The sequence below is a fragment of the Poeciliopsis prolifica genome, unplaced genomic scaffold, assembly GCF_027474105.1.
Source record: "Poeciliopsis prolifica strain line A6 unplaced genomic scaffold, Auburn_PproV2 SCAFFOLD002, whole genome shotgun sequence".
NCBI classification, from domain to species: Eukaryota; Metazoa; Chordata; class Actinopteri; order Cyprinodontiformes; family Poeciliidae; genus Poeciliopsis; species Poeciliopsis prolifica.
The window spans coordinates 20,944,734-20,966,665 of record NW_026562377.1 but is presented as its reverse complement, the minus strand read 5'-3'; the positions used below and the strand labels follow the sequence as shown (position 1 = coordinate 20,966,665).

The 21,932-nt window shown below is 38.1% G+C and overlaps 1 protein-coding gene across 4 annotated transcripts in view; it reads right to left on the bottom strand.

Annotated features, from left to right (window-relative positions):
• suco (SUN domain containing ossification factor) overlaps nucleotides 1-21,932 on the bottom strand; it is a 37,873-nt gene that overhangs the window by 13,301 nt on the left and 2,640 nt on the right. For 2 of the 4 annotated variants that reach the window (XM_055044421.1, XM_055044430.1), the window contains exons 2-13: nucleotides 10,784-10,898; nucleotides 8,231-8,326; nucleotides 7,662-8,005; nucleotides 6,942-7,082; nucleotides 6,450-6,648; nucleotides 4,809-4,920; nucleotides 3,692-3,819; nucleotides 3,464-3,531; nucleotides 3,272-3,379; nucleotides 1,762-1,867; nucleotides 539-559; nucleotides 196-251 (exon numbers count right to left, since the gene is read on the bottom strand). In XM_055044421.1, the coding sequence (XP_054900396.1) occupies nucleotides 196-251; nucleotides 539-559; nucleotides 1,762-1,867; nucleotides 3,272-3,379; nucleotides 3,464-3,531; nucleotides 3,692-3,819; nucleotides 4,809-4,920; nucleotides 6,450-6,648; nucleotides 6,942-7,082; nucleotides 7,662-8,005; nucleotides 8,231-8,326; nucleotides 10,784-10,898 (1,494 nt within the window). The remainder of the gene's footprint in view (nucleotides 1-195; nucleotides 252-538; nucleotides 560-1,761; nucleotides 1,868-3,271; nucleotides 3,380-3,463; nucleotides 3,532-3,691; nucleotides 3,820-4,808; nucleotides 4,921-6,449; nucleotides 6,649-6,941; nucleotides 7,083-7,661; nucleotides 8,006-8,230; nucleotides 8,327-10,783; nucleotides 10,899-21,932) is intronic. The other 2 variants (XM_055044438.1, XM_055044447.1) reach the window with 2 other exon arrangements.

Below are 21,932 nucleotides of genomic sequence, written 5' to 3'. Positions count from 1 at the left end.
CACAGCGGTGAACTTGAAATGTCTCTGGGTAAACCTGCTGTAAATCAACATCTTAAACATGCATCCCACAGAAGAAAAATAAAAAGTGAAAATAAACGTTCTGTCAGGGAAATGAGAATCCTTGCATTAAAAAAAAGAAAAAAAAAAAGATACATTTATGTTTAAGAATTTAAATTCAGCAATTTAAGATTCTACCTGATGAGACTGAGGGGACAGAAGTGTTCGGCTCCAAAGTGAGAGAGGAGCTCAACCTGCAGGGAAAAGAAGCAAACTGTTAATCTAACATGATATTTTAGTTTTAAAAAAAGACATTAAATATAGCCTTTATATGCCCACTTCATACACCAGTATCCACCAGATGAGAAGCATAAGGCTGTGACAATACAAACTGTGTACAACTTTTCACCCTTTAACATATTCCACATGCAAAAAGGGAAGAAGTCTAGTTAAAGAAGTCTATTAATTAAGATAAGTCACCCTTTAACAGAGCATGTTTTTAGCACATGTGAGGCTCTGACAGCAGGAGAAGAGTGCTAACCTTAATGTATTTGATGAACATCTGATGTGAGCGGAAGAGCAGGAGAGGGACAGAGTAAGAGAGAAATAAAACAAGAAAAAGCAATCAGTAAAGATCGTATCAAACTACAAGCAAGTCAAGAATCTGCAAACATTTCAGCTTTCTGATAAAACAAATGTACGGCTGATATGTACAGTTACTCTTCACAGGCAAGGCACAGCAGAGAGATACTTCAGGGGGAGTGAGAAAATGAAAAGAAGCACAGAAAAGCTCAACATACACACAAAAAAAATCTGTTTGTGTAATAAAAGTGACTATCAAGCGAAACAGAAAGAGGAATGAAGACTCACACACAGAGAACATCTATTCATTACATAAAAAATATTAGCAAACGGAATAAATTAACAAATTAACAATGGAATAAATTAACTGCAAATACTGAGCTAAGGGCAGTGAGATGAGAAACGCATTCAGGACATCCACACACATTCAGATGAACACAGAGATGTTGAATGTTCACATTTCAACATTCATGTTGCGTCCAAACATTATAAAATCAAGCTAAAAATAAATACTAAATATCCAAAGGATTGATTACATAAGCAATAAAAAAGTGAACATTTGTTAAACTTTATTACTGTCATGTGACCATTTAATTAAAACGCACACAAAAAAAAACACAGCTTATTTGACAAAAAAAGAAAAGAAAGAAAGATTACTTCATAGTGTTAAAGATTTTATAAGCAAACATCTGTATTGTTAGTGTCACCAATGTCATTATTAGCATTATTTTAAAAGGAACATTTTCCATGTGGTAAACAATAACTAGTTTAAGAAAGTTTAATCTTAAAGTTACTGAACGGGACTGCATATAAACTTTGATTTGACTAAACTGAAAAACAGCAAATAGAAAGTCTGTGGATCAATTTGTGAGAATGTTTTTCCAGCTGCTCTGCCTGTTTGGCCTCAAAATCCTCTCAGTTCTTATGAACACATTAAATTTTTACTAATGTTAAACTAAAGCAAATCTTTGAAAAGAAAAATATAGAAGAAAAATGGCTAAAGTTATCTAAATTTGCATACTGCATGTTTTGATCTCTTGGTTATCACATCTATAAGATTTTAAGAAGCACATAGCTCTTCTTTTATTTCGCTGGGTGATTTTACACTGATGAGTGGCTGCAGGATAAATCCAGTGTTCATTCAACACTCCAAAGTGCTTTACTACAGAAAAAAAAAAGTACCTTCACATATTTAGCATAAAGCTGTTCATCCAGTGGAAAACTCTGGACTATACGCTCGTCACGTGCATGGAAAGTACCCAGCTTCACCCACTTGTTAGTGGGATATCTGCAAAAGGAACAAGAAATGTGAAACCAACCAGCACCAGTTCTCAGGCATTTATCACGTCTGAGGGTCTTGCTGTTCCATGCCAAAGGGAGGAATTTATTTAAGGTTGATGGAAAGAAAATCCTGAGGGACAATGTCTTGGACAAACACAACAGCCAGATGTAGCCACGTAGCCAGACGTGGAAGTAAGACTGCAGAAACTTGTGATTTGTGGATACTCAAATCAATCTCTTTAAATTTTAGTGGCCTAATAGCATTTATAGCTGAACAAAAGTGTAAAAATAAACTATTTTAAACACTTTTTTTTTTTTTTACTTGCTGCTGTGTTGCAACATGTAACGTTTGATGGCTTAAACATTTTTAGGAATAAAAATCTAAAAAGTGTGGCATGGAGTGCAATTTAATCTCAGGACAAATCAAGCAGTTCTGTGAAGAATAGCAGGAAGAAACTAATTAAAGAAAGTCAGGAAGTCTCATCAGCAGGTTGTCACAATTCACTCGGGGGACACAGTGGACATGTGAAAGACGGTGCTGTTGTCAAATGAGAAGAAAACTGATCTTGGAGTTGTAGAAAGTAAACACTGCACATCATTTCTAAATGAAAATGTGGTAGTAGCAGCGTCATGCTGCAAGTATGAGTTTCTTCAGCAGGAATTCGGGAAGCTCTTCAGAGTTGACAGTGGGCTGGCTGGATTGGAATAAGGTGGGGCAAAATTGCTGGCGGCTGAAAAGGATTTCATCAAAGTCTAGATCAGGGGTCCCCAAAGTTGGTCCTCGAGGGCCGGCATCCTGCATGTGTTAGTTCTCTCATTGGTGGTAGTGACAATCTTGTTCTTCTTAGGCCTTTAACGAGCCATCATTTGATCCAGGTTAGATCAGCGAGAGAACTAAAACATGCAGGATGCCGGCCCTCGAGGACCGACTTTGGGGATCCCTGGTCTAGATCAGTTCAATAAAAACTAATGCTCCCCATTCAATTTGACTCAGTTTGAGTTATTTTACAGAAGCAAACCTGTGTCTAAATGTACAAAGCTAGTAGCAACAATCCAAAACACAACTGTAATTGGAGAAAAAAAAGAAAGTTGTTCTACAGCCCATTAAATCAGACTGGAAAATAAAAATGCATGACACACTGTTTGATAATTAGTTGCAAAAAAAAAATTTAAAACCTTCTGCCACTTGTCTTTTACTTCAGGTATGCATTGAGTGTTTGTTTATGACAAAATTCCAATAAAAGGGTTGGCTGGGTGTGGATATTTTTACTGCATGAGGTGAGGTTTAGTCAAAATGACAGCTTTAACTCACACTCAAACGGAGGAATTGACAGAGCAGAGTGAAATTAAGCACCTGATTTATGAGTTTACGAGACACTGTGCTCACTTGCGGGAAACAATGAAAGCTTACCTGTCACTGATGGAAACTAGAAAGTCTTTAGGTGTTGAAGAGAAAAGCTCAAAGTTGGCTATATCCAGCTGTTTGACTTGTATCGGCTCACATAGCTCTATTACAAACCTACAGAGAGGGAAATGCTTGTGAAGAGGAAGCTTTGTGAACGCGGGAACAGTCAGAGAAGTCTGTGTGCAACAGAGCCCCTACCAGATTTTGGTGCTGCATGGATTTAGCATATAAAGATCCATATTTTCCATAAGGATAGCTGACGTACTCTAAAAAAATGCAAATGACATAATTAAGCATTCCCTGCCATTATTAGCATGCACAAGCATTCACAACAATTAAATCATGTTAATTTCTCTGCTTATAAAGCATGACATGACATGTGAGCATGCATGTGTTTGTTGGTAGCGTAGGAGAAATGAGTTTCACCTTAGCCTCATTGTTGGCAGAGAGGATCTTGGCACCACACTCTACAGAGGCGTAGTTATTCTTAAAGTTTTTCTGGACCTTTTTCGCTGAATGTGGGCTGCCACTGGTTGAGGTATGAAGAGTCTGACCTGGAAAGGATGAGGATTAAGTTGGTTACAGGACATGTAAAAAAAAAAAAAATCCAGGAAAGGAGAAAAGTTAGAAAATACTCAAGAGACTGCTGCACTGAAGCTCATGGAAAAGAGCGAGGTAAAAGGTATGCAGTAGTACACTGTGTGCTGGTGCCCCAAAAACTAATAGTAGGGGCTCATGATCTTCATTCCATCAATTTAGTCCTTATGTAATGATAAAAAAAACCACACATTTTCACCAACCTATTCAGACCTGAAATGAACCACAATATTGCTGGAGTATAATAATCTGCAACTCAAAATACAAAAACAGCTGGGCTGTTTAAAATGTGAGTCAGATAAGCTTAGAGATGATATGTGCAGATAAGATATCAATCAGAACAAAACTGTGCATAAAAATAGTCATTTCCTGAATAATGCAACTTTGGAATTCAAACATTTGTGTAGCTAGAAGTGGTAAAATCTTTTCTGACAAGCTTTGCTTATTTCAGCATTTCTCACTGGATGGATTCATAATAAAACCTCTTAGACTTGATGGAATCCAATCTGTAGAATTGGATTTTATTGAATGGCACCAATTTACTTTAAAAAAATAAATAAATAAAAACAAAAAACGAAAATCACCTGAAGTGAACCAACTGAAAACATTTGGCTCATCAGGAAACAAAAATCATAAAAATCCAAAACTGGAGAACAGCTAGAATCCCACATCCGACAAGAATCAGATATTCCCCTCCACATCCTTCAGTCTCTCGTCCAACCTTTGAGTTTTTTTGAGTATTGGAAAGTGGTAAGCATGGCTTTGTCCAAGTGAACATTTTCATTCACTTGGGCAGCTTCCAGCAAATTCAAAATTATTTCTCTTTCTTCTTAGTTTACACATTTGGTGTGTTTATTTTTGATTTTCTGTCAATAAATTTAAGTCTTTGTGATCATGTTAACCAGTAGCTCAAAATTTTGTTGGCATCAGGTTCGTATGCACTTACTTTTTTCCTTTTCCACCTCCATAACTTGTTTCTTCCACTCATCAAAGGTGGGGATGTCATCTTTACTGGGTACAGAGGGATCAGCTTCTCTGGCAACATGAGCATCTCCCATCTGAAACAGAAACATGCCAACCATGCAGAGATGCATTGTAGGTCAGTGAATATGAATAATAAAGTTATTTAAGGTCATTGACATAGGATAAGAGTTATGGGTCATTTCTGATAGCATTCAAGCTTAGTAAAAACTAAGAGATATCCATTTTCAGCTAATGGTGCTCTGCTAGTCCCAAGCCAGAGATCCACTGAGATGGGAATAATATTTTTGATGCATTACATAAGTGACCTTCTATGGCTCACAATTGTGTCCGTTCTTAGAAATCCGCAAGTTATGTAAACACCCAGACAAGACTCTTTGCCAGCGACAGTGAGATTAGCCGTCAGCTCTTTGCTCTAAATCAGCAAAACAATGTTGACATACCTGATTAGCTCAATCCAACTGAATGCAAATCATTTGTTTGAAAAAAACATGTCCTAGTTTTTTTTTCTTTTTTTTTTAAATGAGCAAAACATTTTAAAGGAGGCTAAAAAAGCACTAAAACACACTGCCGTTTGCTGATCTATTGTATCAGATGTGCAGTTTTGAGCTACAAACATCTGTTAGTCACTGTTAAGATGCTGCAGCTTTTCAGAAGTAATCTGAAAGGGGGAATCAGGATCTTTCTGCTTAGTTTGCTTAGTCTCATATTTATTCATGAGTTGATTCATTTGTTAGTTGATGTTCCCATTTCTTAAAGTTGAGCAAGAGATTGATACAAAATTAATTAAAGGTAAGTGTAACCCTGAATGGTGGTTGTTCCTCATTTTTTGCCTCTTGCCTGTTTGCCGCTGGAACAGGGATTTGCCTTTTGGCAATTTTGTCAATAAAGCAACAATTCAGAGAACAGCTGATAAGTCGTTTACATGAACGATGTATTATTTTATCACCATTCTTTCCAAACATATCTGGCGGCTCATAATATCTTCCAAGTATGACTTTCTTATTCTGTGTTTATCTTGAATTCCTTGCGAGTTCAAATAATAAAAGCTTTTTGATACTGATTATGATGCCGTGAACAAGAGAAGCCCTAATGTAAAACAGGCTCTACCATTTTAAAACAAACATGATTGTTGATAGACTTTAGCAATTTATACGAGCGATTATCTCCTATACGGTAACAAACGCAGCCGTCTCCGTGTGTAGTGCTTTCAAAAGATAGGTTATTACTGTAACTCTGAACTTTAGAAAACTTTGTCAACATTTCCAAAACGAGTATGTCCAAAAATAGTCTAAGGTTTAATACTGAAAAAAATAAAACATTGCAACTTTGCTGTACTCTGCTCAAGCTTCCTGTTATCTGATGCAACGGTGTCTCTCGCACCAACTTCATTTTCAAACATCTTACAATAGCAAACTTTGAGTTTCCTTTTCTCAGTTGTAACTTCCAGTGGTATAATACCTTAGTATTATACCACTAAGGTATAATACATTCATTCACTGGAAAAACAGATTTTTTAATTTCTATTTGTCCAGCCATAGTCCCAATCCAATTAAACTACTTTTAAAACCTCTTATGATGGTTGAGAAACTGTAAAACTGCTGACCGGCTGCTTATGGTGGAGGTGGGAAGTGTTGCCCTCCTGCTCCAAACTGGATAGCACATCTTCCAGCTGCTCTTCCTCTTTCCGGCTTCCAGGTTCTGCTGCTTCTGGCTCTGCTAAATCTGAACTGGACTGACTGGACTCCGTTTCGAGATCAGAGCTCTGGTTCGACATCTGGTCATCTGTGCCAGCTTCTTCCACACTACATCACAGACATGAGTCCAATGGAGGAGAGAAAATGGACAAGGGAGGAATACAGAAAAACAAATTAGTCCTCGGAAATGCTGGAAATATCGAGTTAAATGTAATCGATAATTGTTTTATTAGACAGTCCTGGGTTGGAGCAGGCAATAAGAGGAAATTAAACTTAAAAAAAAAAAGCATAAATTGAGTATAAGGCCAGCGATTGATGGTTACGCACAGCAGAAAGGCGTAGCTTCTAGCTTGATTACCTGTCTCTTTGCTTTGATTGGCTGGCGGTGGATTGAAACTCACCTGAGGAGAGGGCGGCCAAAAGGGGAGTTTTCACAGGTTGCCAGTTCGGGGGCAATGACCCTGCACTGTGAATCAGAGTGCTCAGCAAAGACAAAGCTGTCTACTGGGAGTTCATCGCCTGCACTGGCAACCCGCACTGCACTGAGGGAAAGAAAGGACATGGCTTTTACCACACCTTCTAGCACTGGGAAGGGCAGAGAGCAGAGACAGAAGGACAGGGTCTGGAGGGGGGAGGTAGGGAGCAGGACGCAAGAAAGAGAGAAAGCAGATGGACTGACAGTAGGGATGGAGGTCAGCTGTTGGTTGGGCCGTTGAAGAGCTTGGTGCAAAGCTCTGAAATGTCCCGACAAAAACATTGCTATGGAAGGAGCAGGCTGTCCTTTTAAAGTTCAGCTTTCATATCCAGAGTGTTGAGTCTCCAAAATGCTTTTGAATTTCCATGAACATCCTTTTGGCATTAAAAACAAAACAAAGAAGAAGTGCCAACAGTCTCATGTCTTCTCAAAGCAGGTCAGCAGTTCCTCAAAAGGTTTTGTCCAAGATGCAAACACCTCTTTTTAGATCAGCAATTTATTATTATTATTACTATTAAAATAAAAAAGAAATTAAAACAAAACCAAAAAAAAACTGAGGGGAAAACCAAAAGGTTAACCAACAAAAAATTCCAAATGAAATATATAACATCTGATTTGGTTACTAGAAAAGAGGATCTGAACTTACGCTGCTGTGTCGGTGTGGCCAGCGCTCTCTGAGGTAGGTATGTTTTCAGCTTCATCTGAAGGTGTCGATGGGTCTGAGTCCAGGCGCGGCTGTGCGGTGTGATCATCACTAGAGGACTCAGCTTGGACTACAACATCTGGTGATACATGGACCAGTTCTGGTAATGGTTCTGGAGCGGGAGTCTCTGGGCCTGCTTTTTCACTGTCGTGGTCCTGTGGGTCAGTCGGCAAGTCAGGGTGAGCCGTGGGCTCTGTGGGAAGTTCTGGCTCAGCAAGAACAGGTACAGTATCCAATTCTTGGCTTGGTTTGGTCTCTTTTGCCTCAGCTTCTAAATGCTTCACAGTCTGCAGAGAGAAAACAGAAGAAAAAAAAATTAAATAAAAAACTAAATTTTGAGAATAATTCTGCGTTTTCTACTAAAAATATTACACGTCAAAAATGCTAGAGCTACTTCCACAAAAAAAAAGTAGAAATAAAAAGATCACTTCATATCCAAGTCAGACAAATTGGGTTAATAATTTTGTGCTCTACTGTAGAAAACATTTACTGAGAGCCATGTTTCTTCTCACCTGTTCATGTTGTACGCTTGCTAGCTTCTCCAGTGCTGCCCTCTCCGTCTCTAATCCTATTTCGTATGAGGTGTGTGTCGACCGTTCTTCCACCACCTACAGCGAAACATCTGATTTATTAACAGAAACAAAACCACATGAAAAAAGTAACATTTTACAAGAAAATATAGATTTCAAATGCATATTTAATAAGGAAGAATGGAAGATATCTGCATTTCTGGATGTGAAAGGGCTTTTGTTGTTGGACAAAGCCCGTCTTCTGGGTTTGATGACAGACCGTCAGGCCAGCTGAAATGCCCCTGCAAGGCTGTTTGTGCCTGGATCTCACAATGACTCCCTTCTTCAGCCCGCGCACCAAACACTCACTGCTACAAATTATCCTTCACTTGATATGTGGCTGCGAATAAAAACAGTGCTGCCTTGTTAAACACCCGAATAAGGAGAACTAACAAGTTCAAAATGTTTGATCGAGGCTGAGCTTTGAGCCGACTAAATCCATTCATCCAAAGGAAAAGGAATGAGCCTGATAATAACTGAAGATTAATAATCAAAGGACAGCGAAAATGTCAAATCTTAAAGATAAAATCTTAGCACATGTCACAGTGACCTTTGTGATGCATTTGACTCAAGATTATGCTGCAATATGAAATTAAGTTCTTTTCCAGTTAAGAACATTACTTAAGAAAACAAGAAGCACAGCTAAAGGTTACAAGATAATGAACAAAATAAACTTTAAAAAAGGGTAAATTGTTTATTGGATATGTCCAAAAGAAATTTTTTGTTACATGTCAATAAATTTGGACATGCAGACACTTGAGTCATCTTCAAAATAATGTCCAGTATCAAACCAAAACCTAAAGAAAGCATGTTTAAAAAAAAAAAAAAAAAAAAAACTTTGCCTCTTTGCTTTTGCGATATAAATATGTACTTTCAGTCTGCAATACATCGAACATGTTTATTCTGAATAAAGGTTCAGATGAAGAGTGTCTGATACGCTGATGCACAGCTGAAAATATTGTAAATATATGGGTATTTAATTTCAGATTTGACATTTACAAATCTTAATTTAACTAAATTAAAACTTAAATATCTTCAATTTATTTCTGTATTTTTTTCTTCTTAACAATAAAATAAGACTGAAACATTTAGCACAATTAAAAAAAGAGCGAAATTGATTACACATTTAAATATAGCATCCGACTATTGAAGTGAGAGTGAACTCAGCGGGGAGAGCAACAGACTCAACAGATGATGAGTCCGGGATTTCAAATAATGTGAATATTAGCAGCAGCATTTTGTTGTGACTCTTGATATTAAGAATCGTAGAAGAAAGATTTCGATTTCTTGTGCAAGAAGAGGTAGACTGCTGCTCATTTGGACACTGTACCAGCAGACATGTTTGGCAAAAAACACACGAGGTGGAAGTGTTGTGTTTTGCAAAGACTTCCACTGAAGTTATTAAAACCAAAGAGGGTAACATTTTTTATTCAGATGTGAAGTTCTTATTTGTTCTTCTGGTGGAAATCCCATTTTTGCCTGACATGCGTACTGAATGAAACAAATTGGATCTCTTGATTTAGCATAAAACATGTTATTTTTCAGAGATGAATTTTAAAAAAATTAGATGGAAAACAATATGTGAACATTTATAAACTTTTTCAGGTGAACAATCATCACATTCAGAATATAAAGCACACCACCAAATGTATGCAAATTGACAATACTGTACTGTAGTCTATCTTAAGCAATATATAAAGATCCAGGTAATCCTTTAAAGGTTAACCACTGTCAAATCCTCAAAGTCCTGAAAGTTTTCATTCATAATGCAGCTGACCTTTGGAAAGAATAATATTCTAAAATTCTGGAGAATTCCCCAAGCACAAGCTCAGACAAAAAAAAAAAAAAAAATGGAGGATTACTGAACAAACCTGTTTTAAATTCCTCTGAAACACTAGAAAGATCCAGCACAGGTAGGACAAACCAGATAAATTCTCAGGATTTATGCACTGAAGAGTAGCAAAAAATTTTAGAAAGCTAATTTTAGTAGCTGATAAACAGGAAACACAAATGAGACCAGTTATCCAACAAAAACAAGAGCGAGATCTTGTCAAATCATTGCATTTAAAAATATCATAGTGTCGTTTCACCACATCAAATTATTAATATCTTCCATCTTGATATTCAGCGATATCGACCTTAGTTCGTCAACCCCCTCTCTAAGATTAATAAACTCCATATTGCACCCAATTCTTTAACCTATATTTTCTCCCTTTATACATTTATAGAGATCATAAAAGACCAAACTTCAACCGCTTAAGATTTCTGCAAACTCATTCATTTCAGCAAGACTATTAATACTACTCACCATCTAAGACCTGAACTAGCAGAGGTGAGTCCTCTAAATATCTCGTCCATTTTTGTTGCCACTGACAAAGAAAGCCCTGATTTTGGAAATTTACATTGTTCGGAAATATGCAACTCATTGAAGAAGCAAGAATATGGCATGTTAAATGTGCAATAAGTTTGAGCAAAGTAGAAGTGGTAAGGCTTCACCTTGTTTTGTGTGGAGTCCTGCTTCTGCTCGTGGATTTCAGGGTCTCCATCCTGGGCAGAGTGACCTGAGCCAGACGAGCTCTGCTCTGAACAATATACATCTTGACTGGGGTACCTACAACAGAGTGACGCTGATCAGCACAAAATTAAGGAAAAAATAAATAAAGCAACTGCATGAGATGGAAAGACAAGAAGAAATACACAGTGTGCAGCACAAAAACAAGCTATGATCAACAGGAACAAATGCTTGTAATGCAAATACCAGGCCTTTTTAAAGTGGAGGGAAGTGATGCAAGATGTCTAAAATACAAGTTATAAAACCAGTAGATGATGGAAGCCAGAAGAAGAAAAAAAAAGATGCCAAAGTGAGATTAGAAATCGTAGATTCATCTGAGATAATGCATTTAAGTAGAAGTATAAAGCAAGAACAGGGTAAAGTAACATAACAACTTGGGCACAAAGTTTAAGACTTTGTTTATGTTTTTAAAGTTATTCAATAAGAACTGCTTCGTTTAATTTAGTTGTCTCCACTTTCATTTCCGTTGATTCTCTTCCTGGTTGCACCTTTCTCGTAAAACGGCTTGCCAAAACGTGGATCGCTGTTAATCCTACCAGCTTCCTTTTAAGTCAGAGAGATTGGTGCCAAAAAGGCCTAAAGCAACTGGGACCCTGCTTACAGGAACTAGCATGTTAAAACTGAGCTGAAGCTGTTTTGTTAATTCTGTAAGTAGAGTGAACTACTTTTAAAAGTAATTGTTCATAATTCGACTTAATAAAACAATGGACAAAGGAGCACAATCAGGCCTAGAAAGATCAGTAAGTTAAAAAAGTGAAAATTTATAAAAGCAACTGAAACAAAATAAAAAAAACAACAAAACACACAAACAGATGAAAACTAAGCATGGGGTCATTCTGTAATCAATGACCTCATGAATGATAAGTCGGCAGCTACGTCTGCAAACGTGGCAGAAAGAAAGTGCAGAAGCAGTCAAACACAATTACGTCACTGGAGAACGGCTCACATGGACACTTTTGTTAGCACCTTGTCAGCCAGCTTGTCAAGAGGGAGAGAAGTCCTAAACATGCATACCCACAAGCAATAAGATCCAGCCATCTGTGCAAACCCGTTTTCCAGCTATCAAGAGAGACTTTGCCATCTGTTTTTTATTCATGTATTTATCATCAAAGGGGACTGGAGAGCTGACAGATAATGGACAACAACAACATGTGGCTACATTAAGAGTTTCTAAGTGCTTTTCTGCTTAAGTTCTTTCAAGTTCACAAACAAGTAAAACATGAAGTTGTTAAAGATTTATTTAAAGATGTGCTCCATTTGCATGCCGATTTACCAAATTGATTATGTTGCTTTCAGTGAGATTTTTGAGCTCTCCCCCTGCCCCCCAACTCAAGGTGGACTGCCTTAAGTGTTACCTGAAATCCTGTCAATGGCTCATTACCAGGCCATTAGAGAACTTGATGACAGGTTGAGAAAGTGAAAGAGTCGTTCGATTCAACTGATTCGGAGCAGGGGTGCATCTAAAGGTTGCAGGACAGCGTCTCTCGAGAACTGAACACATCTTTTCTTAATCGGGCTTATGTCGGGAAAGTTTTACTGGCCAATCAATCGCAGTGATTAACAAACCTGCTACAGGTGCCTTAGCGGTGTGAGCAGCTGCCAAGTCCTGCTGGAAAATACATCCATAAAGCTTGTGAGCAGAAGGAAGCAGGAAGTGCTGCATAATTTCCTACAGCAGCACTGATTTTCCTCCTCAATAAAACACAGTGGACCAACACCAGCAGATGACACAACGCTCCAAATCACCGACTGTGGAAACTTCACACTAAACATAACTTTGATTCTGTGTTCCTCTGCTCTTCCTGCTACTCTGGTGCACACTCAATTGTCTAGAGGCTGGGGTTACCCCTGGTTTTTTTTCTTCCACTTAATTTTCCATTTATTTGTTTGTAGCAACTCACACATCATTGACAATGTTAAGTCTGCAGTCTTGATATATGGGGTTGCAACCTACAGTCATATATTCAGGTTACAAGATAGTTGTATTTTGGATTTTCATTAGCTATAAGCCAAAGTTCATAAAAAGGAACAGCAATGCATGTGTGAAATTTGCAACTATTCAATCAATATAAATTAGGAATATCACATTTTAATGCAAATTAATTGATAAAACAACTTTTTCATTATATTCCAGTTTTGTCAGCTGTAAGTGGATATAATACACAAGCAACATAAAATCCTACAAACTTTACAAAAAAAATAAAAAATAAAATTACAAACAATATCCAAGTCAGCATTTTGACAAGCGTCTATCAGGCACATTAAATAATTGAATGGTGGCGTCTTAAAAGTGCCAGAAAATTACAAAAGGCAAGATGTAAAATGCCATCAACAACGCTAAATAAATATTTCTTTAAAAATGATCAAACCAGGATATATTCATAAAAAGCTTAAGGACTTATGGGAATCATGTCGAGCAACAACAAAATTCAGAAATACAAACCCTGCATGCCATCACTGGTTCACACTAGCAAAACTGGTTCAATTTACAAGCCTTGTGCTCTAGGAGGAGACAGATCATGCCTGCCATGTTAGAGAAAGCAGCGAAAATGAAAATGATCAACATTTCAATGACCAACATTTCCAACAATCAGTTGGAGAGTGAATGTCACTCTTAGTGAATGTTGGAAAGTGACTGTTTAAAACCACAAACGCAGAATGCCAGATCCAGCACGCTCCAACGCATAACTCCTGAGAGAATGTGCTGCATCATTCAACCAGTCAAGTGCCTCTGTCACTCAGTTTACTCAAAGCCTTCATGTGGCAGAGTGACATCTGTGGTTAAAATTCTTGAAGAATTTACTTTAACAGATGCCGATTTTCTTTTTTCACATCAAAGTTTAACGTCTTAAGATAAAGCTGGTTTTAAATAGAAATGCAAAAATATTTATCTTTTGTAAATGGAATGATTCCAAACTACATTCATGTACATTTTCTGAAATAAATAAGTTATGTCTGAAATCATTTGCCCTTCTTGAATTTTCATGCTAAAATCCTTTGGCTTTTAACTAATCAGATAAGCAAAGATAAGCTACAGATGCAGTCAATTCTGGACACGTCATAAAGCACAGCATCCTCATGAACTTCCGTGATGACAAATGCAAATATGATGGACTTCTATGATGGGAGTCATGCACCAATGTTTAACTGGACCTTATCAGTCACACAGTCTCATACTGAAATTATAGACATGGGCAAAAAGAGACATTAGAAAGAGGTTTTAATTCAAAAGCATAAAATGCTTACGCAAATACATGCAAGCCAAACTAAACACGCTGCCTGCTCTTTTGGGGCTTTCCTAACGTCACAGTCATGAATGAACAGAAAGCCCTCAGAGCCAAACATTCCTACAGAGGGTTTAAAAAAAAAAAAAGAAGGAAGGAAAGTCAGTGAAGGGAGGAGGAGTAAAGAAAACCCAGGAGCCAATCTGAGAGCATCTACTTTGGGGGCGTATTTGGGGGCAACATGACCTACTTTCAGCTTAAACACTGGTATTTACAGAAAGTTAAAGAAATGTACACATCACTCTTATTACTGCAGATATTTGTGTTTTATGCAAACAGAGGGTCAAGCTTGCAGGATGCCAAATGACTCAGCATCTTCCTCACTTGGTCTCCAGACCCATTTCCAGTCCCTCTTGAGAAGAACCCTGGGATTTTAAAAGACATCCCTCAGCTTTTAAGCTCTGTTGTGAAGGCTACAAAAGGCTCTCTGGCTGCAGACTTCTGATACGCTGGCCGAATTGGGTCCACATAGCCAAAGCCCCTCGCATTTCCTTCTGGCTCAGAGACTATTACAAATGAGGGAGCATAGTAAAAACCGCCTGCGTGCGCCGTAACGGCTCACAGCCCTGATGCAGAGGAGATGAAGCAGCAGCGGCTGTGACGCAGCAAGTCAAAATCGCCGCCAGCTGCCCGACATGCAAAGTGTGCTTTCATCCATGCGGAGGCAGGATGTTTTCCTGACGCATGCAAGTTTTCAAAGGCAACGAGTGTGCAAACATGTAACTAGCTGATAGCTTCGGGTCCTGCTCGTCTTCACGTTTATTTTTAACCAGCGTGACACTTTAAGCTGACCTTGTAATTCTGCCCACTCATTCAAACCCATTTGTCAAAGCATTACGCTGCAACTCTCACTGGTGGTAACCTAACCGGAGCAAATAAGGAGCTCTCTTTACCTCTGATGACCTGAACCTGATGTCAGCGCTTTGCTAAAACAAAACAAAAAGTTTATAAAAATCATTTAATCTAATCTATGCAACGATAAGCATCAAAAAGCTGAGCAGTCACAAAAGCTAAATTAAATTACTGCAGTCTGGTGTTCTGATGGAAAGGAGAGTCTTGTGATGTTTTCTCGGCATATTCTTTGATCATATCATGTGAAGTTAGGGGCTCGAGAATGTTGTTAATTCTGCCAGAAAGACAGATTTCAAGCTGTTGAACGTCATCTCTTTGGGGGCAAAAAATGCCAACTAAGAGGCACAAAGGAGTCAAGCTGATGGCTTTATTTTTCTGTGAGAGTAAGTACAAGCCTTACATCCTTGCAAGCAATGGTAGAGATAAAAAAAGAGAACAGGAGACAATCCAGGATCCATGCGGGCAGACGAGGATTGTAGAGCAGGGAGACGTGCCAGGCCTGCCTAGACAAAGTAGGCCATTGCATCTGGCCAGCAGACAAAAACATGCCATCACTATTTGAAGGAGGAGGGAGAGAGAGAGGCGAAAATGCGCGGCTTTGGGACGACTGGACATATGCGTGTGCAAGTCAGGACTGCTTTTCTCCCGCATCGAAGCAGAAAACAATGTAGAGCAGCAGTTTGTTTTAAAGCCTGCTGATCCGCCATAATCCTCCCACCCGTTTGTGTGTCGTCATAGCAGCCGGGAGACAGTGGCCGAACTGGCAAATAGCTCTGTTGCTGCCCACATGGCCGCCGCTCTGAGGCCGCCGCTCTGAGGCCGCCGCCGCTCTGAGGCCACCGCTCTGAGGCCGCCGCCGCTCTGAGGCCGCCGCCGCTCTGGTGCAAGAAGCGAAGCTGACTCTACCTTATCCCAGACTCTTTTCACTTTGTTGAAGGTCAAAAGATTTTTAAAAAATAAAACTTCTCAGGCAAAGAGATCAATAATTTTATGCTAATTGCTATTAAGCACCAATATGTCACAATTATTGGAATATTGAAAAAAATGAAATGATCACGTTAGTTTTCATGAAAGCTGTGGAATATTTTGAAGAAAATCCCAACTTGCAAGCAATGTTTGATTGGCTGTTCATTAACCCCAACGCATTTGTACAGTTTTATGGATCAGGATGAAAAATAAATCTTCCTTAATCACAATAAATATTGGCCCTACAAATTTCAGTGATGATGTGAAAACTGCATTTCCCCCCCAAATATCTGACTTTAAGTTGGGAGCTTATTTCCATAAGTAGTTCGGTGCTTTGTGCTGACTTGCTGTATTGGAGGAATAGATGCAACAGGACACATTAAGAAATATGACCCATGGTGGTTCCTGACCCAAGGCTCCAAAATAGAAAGCTAAATAACTTTACCGATCAGAAAGTCAATGTTTGAGCCAAAAATATGTCAGTATGTCCCAGAAAACACACATAAATCACAATTTAACTTGTATTTCAATATGAATACGTATTCTGCCAGGATAAAACCCCACTGACATGAAAAACACTTCTTCATGTAACAAACTAAACCTTATTTTAGGATGCACACCAAAAAAAATAAGATGCTGCTTCCCGTTTCCCTTAAATCGAGGTATCGCAACCAAAACCTGCTGCTCTCAGCACCAACTTTCAGCACAGATGGACATGCACACTCACCCGGAAAAAGACTGTGCAAATGATGTTCCCCACTAAACGTAACACAGGGGTTTTTTTTAGAACTACTTCATTTGCTTAAAAGGGAACAAACACCTTTTTTTTAAAAAGGATGCCGACACTTTCCAGACAGTTTGTTGTTTTGCATGCAAAATTAAGTGATATATTTTTAAAACATGACTTTAAAAAAAAAATTATACGTTTTACAATAGTGGTGGGATTTACTGTTTTAATGTTACGTCTGTAACAACAGTTTTGTGTTGCTTACAACTCAAGTTGCGAGAGATTCTATTTTTAACTCGCTGGAAGGCAAAAAGAGAAAGATGTGCATCGGCACGACCTTGTCAGCTGCCGACTAAATTAAATTACTTGATTTTAATTCTTATAAATGGGAGACAAGAATTGAATAAAAGTACATTTTAATATTAAGAGGTCACCAACAAATTTTATACACTATAGTTTAGGCCTCTTGTAAGGTCATCTGATCTGCAAGAATCTCTGTCTGACTACAAAAAACTCTGACACACACAAATCCTCCCAAATGTATGCAGAAGCTTTTCTTTGAGAGCGCTGAACAGACACACCTCTGTTTGGTTGCACTCCTGCCAACGTCAACCGGGTCAAGTCACCAGGTGACGAACAACAAGGCAATGGATCCTGTTAAGCTAACGAGCCAGAATCCTTCTGACGAACAGCAGAACAACACAGACCGGAGAGGACGGAGATTTACATGTCACGTAAAGACAATTAGCCTTACCCAGTTATCTATTAAACAAACAAAAAGTCTGATCACATTGAACGTGTTTATATTCTTCCATCTACAGTCCCTTGTAAGAGCATTTGTATCCCTTTATACAGTCTACATTTTGCCCTATTGCAAACACAAACTTCAATTTATTTAATTGAGATTTTACGAGACAGACCAACCCAAAGTAGTACACAGTGTGTTATAACTCGGGGCTTGGGGGCGTCTAAAATGTGTAGCGCTTGTTTCTACAGAGCCGCTCCTCTGCAGAAACACGTTGTGCAGCTCTGAGCACGTACAGACTGATAGCGTTGTCCATTCTGCACTCCAAAGCAGCTCAAATTCAAAAATACTTTACTAATCCCAAAGGGAAATTAAATAAAAAATTTTTAAAAAATGGACAAAAGGAAATGTTGGCAAGTTTTCACCGGAATCCGTTAAGTCAAACGGATTCCCAGTTTGACTTAAGTCTGGAGTGTTCAAACAAGTAAATATATTTTTGATCTAAATCATTTCATTGCAGTTCTGGCTCTGTGTTCGTGTTTATTGTCCAGCTGGAAGGTGAACCTCCTTCTCAAGTTTTCAACACCCTCCATTAGGCTCCTTCCAGCATTGCTCCACATTTCACTCAATTGATCTTCCCATGAACGCTGACCTGCTTTAATTCACTGGCTGAAGACTTGTTAAGGTTTTCTCTGAAAAATGGCTTTGGGTGGATGGCCATGTCCACAACATGTTGCCATACTCTTTCCATTTACATACATCAGATGTGGTGGTGCCCCCTGAGGTGTTTAAAGCACAGTGGGGTTGTAAATTAATACGTCACACTTTAAACATCTCCACAATGTCATCCCTGATCTGCCTGCTGCGTTCCTCTGTCCATGTGGTCTTTTGACAAATATCTAATGAGATTAAATTACACACAGATGGACTCCATCAATTAAGAGACCTCTGAGGGCCATTGGATCACTGGATTTTATGTGTGGTATCACATTAAAAAGAGCAATTTATAATTTAGAGAAACTGTAACTGTGGGTCTCTATCTATCTATGCTAATAAGTTACAGTGTAGTGCTGTGGAGCATCTAACTGGTTCCAGTCAGACTGGAATCAAACAGGCCTGGGAATGTGATGTTGGGAACATCAGAGCAGAACAATGGGGAGGGAGGATTCATTCATGTGATATGATTCAGTTTGAAAGCAGAAGCCAGAGTCCTCGTCTGGATTAGTTTGGGTTAGCATCAATACCACAATACTGTCGAGACAGCCGGCGAACAATAAAAAAAAGAAATAAATGTAAAAAAAAAAAATAAAAAATCAACTTGACACATTTTACCAAACAGCAGAGTTATGGATTCACATGAACAAAAAATATGAAGTTATTTAAAATAAATACTGAAGGCTCACATTTTGGATCTGAACACCACAGACCGTTTTGGATCGCTTTTTAAAAATTGTTTTCTAATTTAACAAATCAAACAATGCCATAATCTGTGTTTAGATTTCACAGATTATGGCATCTGTGAAATCTAGAAATTATAGCCAGTCACTTCAGCATCTTGCTTCAATGTTTTATGCAAAACGCTCCAGCCGAACATCCCTCCCTCAGTACACAATTTTCTTTAGTTGTTCCATGGGTCCGCCATTGACGGGGCTTTTTTTTTTATGAATTAAAAAAAAAAAGATACAAAAATCGTCTGCAGGGAAAACCAAAAAAGGAAAAATATACAGTGCTGAAAGTAAGAGTTGCCAAAGCTGAAAAAATACATGAAACAACAAAACAAATGAAGGGGGGAAATTTTAAATGAAAAAAAAAGTAAGTCTCACTGCCTCTAAATATTAGAAATGTTCTCAAAGAACAATAACATGTTTTAAAACATTTCAAAGCTTTAAAACATTTAAAGCCTTTAAATGTTTTATGATAAGTACAATTGATCATAAAACATTTAAATGCTTCTATTCATCCAGTTTCTGTCCTGAGTTGTGCCCTCTTCTCATATAGGCAAACATGTTTGATAATGTTTATGACATTACCTTAAAAAAAATTAAAAATTACACTCCCCACCCTCTGAGCATGACTCATGAGCAAACCAAACAGAAGTATTTTTCTTGTAAACCACCGACAAAGCCTCAGGCTACTAGCTTGAATTCAATTAAAAACGCAAGCCTACTCCCAGAAAAATATCACCTTTCTGCAAGGGAGAAACAGGAGAGGATTCTGTCTTTTTATTTAAACTTGAACAAAAACAAGAGCGATTTCTTTTAAAAGCCGGGCCATTTCCAGGTGCAGTTGCAGATCACACCTCAAGTGAGAAACCTTCCTTCAACTTTGTAGCTTTGTAGACTTCCTTCACATTGTTTTTTAGAGCTGGAGACAAACCATGTGCCTTTTATTGAGTTGTAACTGTAGCCTTGAAGCCTTGTCTGAAAAGGCTTTTGATAACGCATCAGAAATGTGCAGCGAAAAGTGGGGCAAGAAAGCTCTTTGTGTTCATTAGCCGCCATGGCCAGTGGGCAGGAACAAAACCCCGTGTCGGGACCGGCTCGGTCTCATCCCATAAGACCGGACATGCCAAACCAGAGTTGAACCTAAGGCTGTAATAACAGAGACTGGACAACAGATAAGTAGCTCTCCGTGAGAAGAAGTTGAGAAATATTAGGCTTTTAAGCTACATTACTTTGGTAAACACCCCACAGGATTGTTGATTTAACACTTCACAAAGTTTCCACTGCTCTAAATTTCTCAGCAAGAGTTACAAGTGCTTTAAATTATCTCATACATTTTAAAATAAAATGTATAAAGGACAATGTTTATTCATTACATTTAGAGGAATACTTTTTCTTCCCAATATCAGATATTTGTTTTGAGTAACCCTTGTAATGCATTTGTTTTATTTTATTTTAGCTTAAATTCAGAACATGCATGACCTTATCTCATATGACTGAGTACCAGGTAAAACTGGCTAAATAAAAAATAATTTAATCAAGTGAATTTATTTTCACTGACCAATGTGTTATTTCAAAACCAGGAAGATAAAATCTGCACTTGATGAACCTGTATTAAAATGAGGATTAACACAAAGGAGAGCCTTCAAATTCCTTCACCTTTACATAACAGACAGCAGTCGCCTCAAGTGGACAACACCAGAGAAAAGCAACAACAACTTGGGGAAGCTCGATAAAGGTCGAGTTAAGATGAACATGGACATATGCTATAAATCAATAGTCCATTGCCTTACAAGTTCCAAAATGCATTACTATCCCCTTACACAAAACACTTCAAGCTGGTTAAGGCGTTTGCTTTCCACCTCTGATTATATTGTATACTTTGCTGTTGTATTATTATAACAACAAAGACATTGGTAGCAGAAGTATTAAAGTCAGCCTGCCTCTGTTCTGCCTCTTATTCGTTAAGCCACGTAGTCTAACGGCCGCCTCGATTGACCTCCACAAGGGAAAGCCACCTTGACAGGTAAACGCAATGACGTAATGATGAAACTGGTTTGAGCAACCAAACAGCACCAGGATCTACAAGCGTTAACAAAACTCAGACATAAGGCGATAAAGGTGAGATACAATTTAATTTAGGATGAATATTTTTGGCTAGCAACACAGATACATAGTTCATCCATGATTATATTTTTAAAGGAACTTTAGGAACACATTCATAGTGGATGTCGGATGACGTTTCGTCATCTTGCACTGCTAGCTTTCTTTTTTGTACATTCACATTTTGCACAAGATTTTGTGGTGTTCACTTGTGATTTATTGGTCCAAAGGAGCTCAAAGGTGGCAAAATACAAACGACACATCCGCTAAACAGCAGACTGACTAATTAACCAGCTAATACCAGCTTGTTATGCTGACGTTACAAAGAGCAGAGCTGCAAAAAGCTATTTTGTGCCACAAAATTGTTTTCTTTTTTTATTAAACATACAACTAAACTTAGTAGGTGTTAATTTAAAAAAAAACATGCTTAATAAATGGAAAACCATAGTAATCATCATTATTAGTAGTTAGATAACAGAAGGACTCATGTGCCTTCAGAAATTCAGCTTTTCTAGATTCCTGCAGATCTTCTTCTGCCTGTGTTTGCTCAACCATCCACAGTCTAGGGAGCATTACTGATCAACCCACTGTTGAATTATCTTTTAATCCAATCACATTACATAATAATACTCTTCCAATGACTGTGACTCTAATGCGCTTATGGAAAATTGACAAATGAGCTAATAAAGACACCCTCTGTTTAAAATCCAAAATATTATCAATACGATCTAATTCCTTTTTTATTTCTGTGTGTTTATGCTAGCTTTCTCAGAACATAAACAGTAATAACCTGCCAAAAAAAAAAACAATGCAGTAAAAAAAAATAATAATAATAATAATTTTTAAATAGAGTTACTGGTTAGGTTTGCAAGACACCTACTATTACCGACAATGCACCTGGCTGGAAATGTGCACCTTCACACAAAGACATTCACACAGAGCCTCAACAGCGCT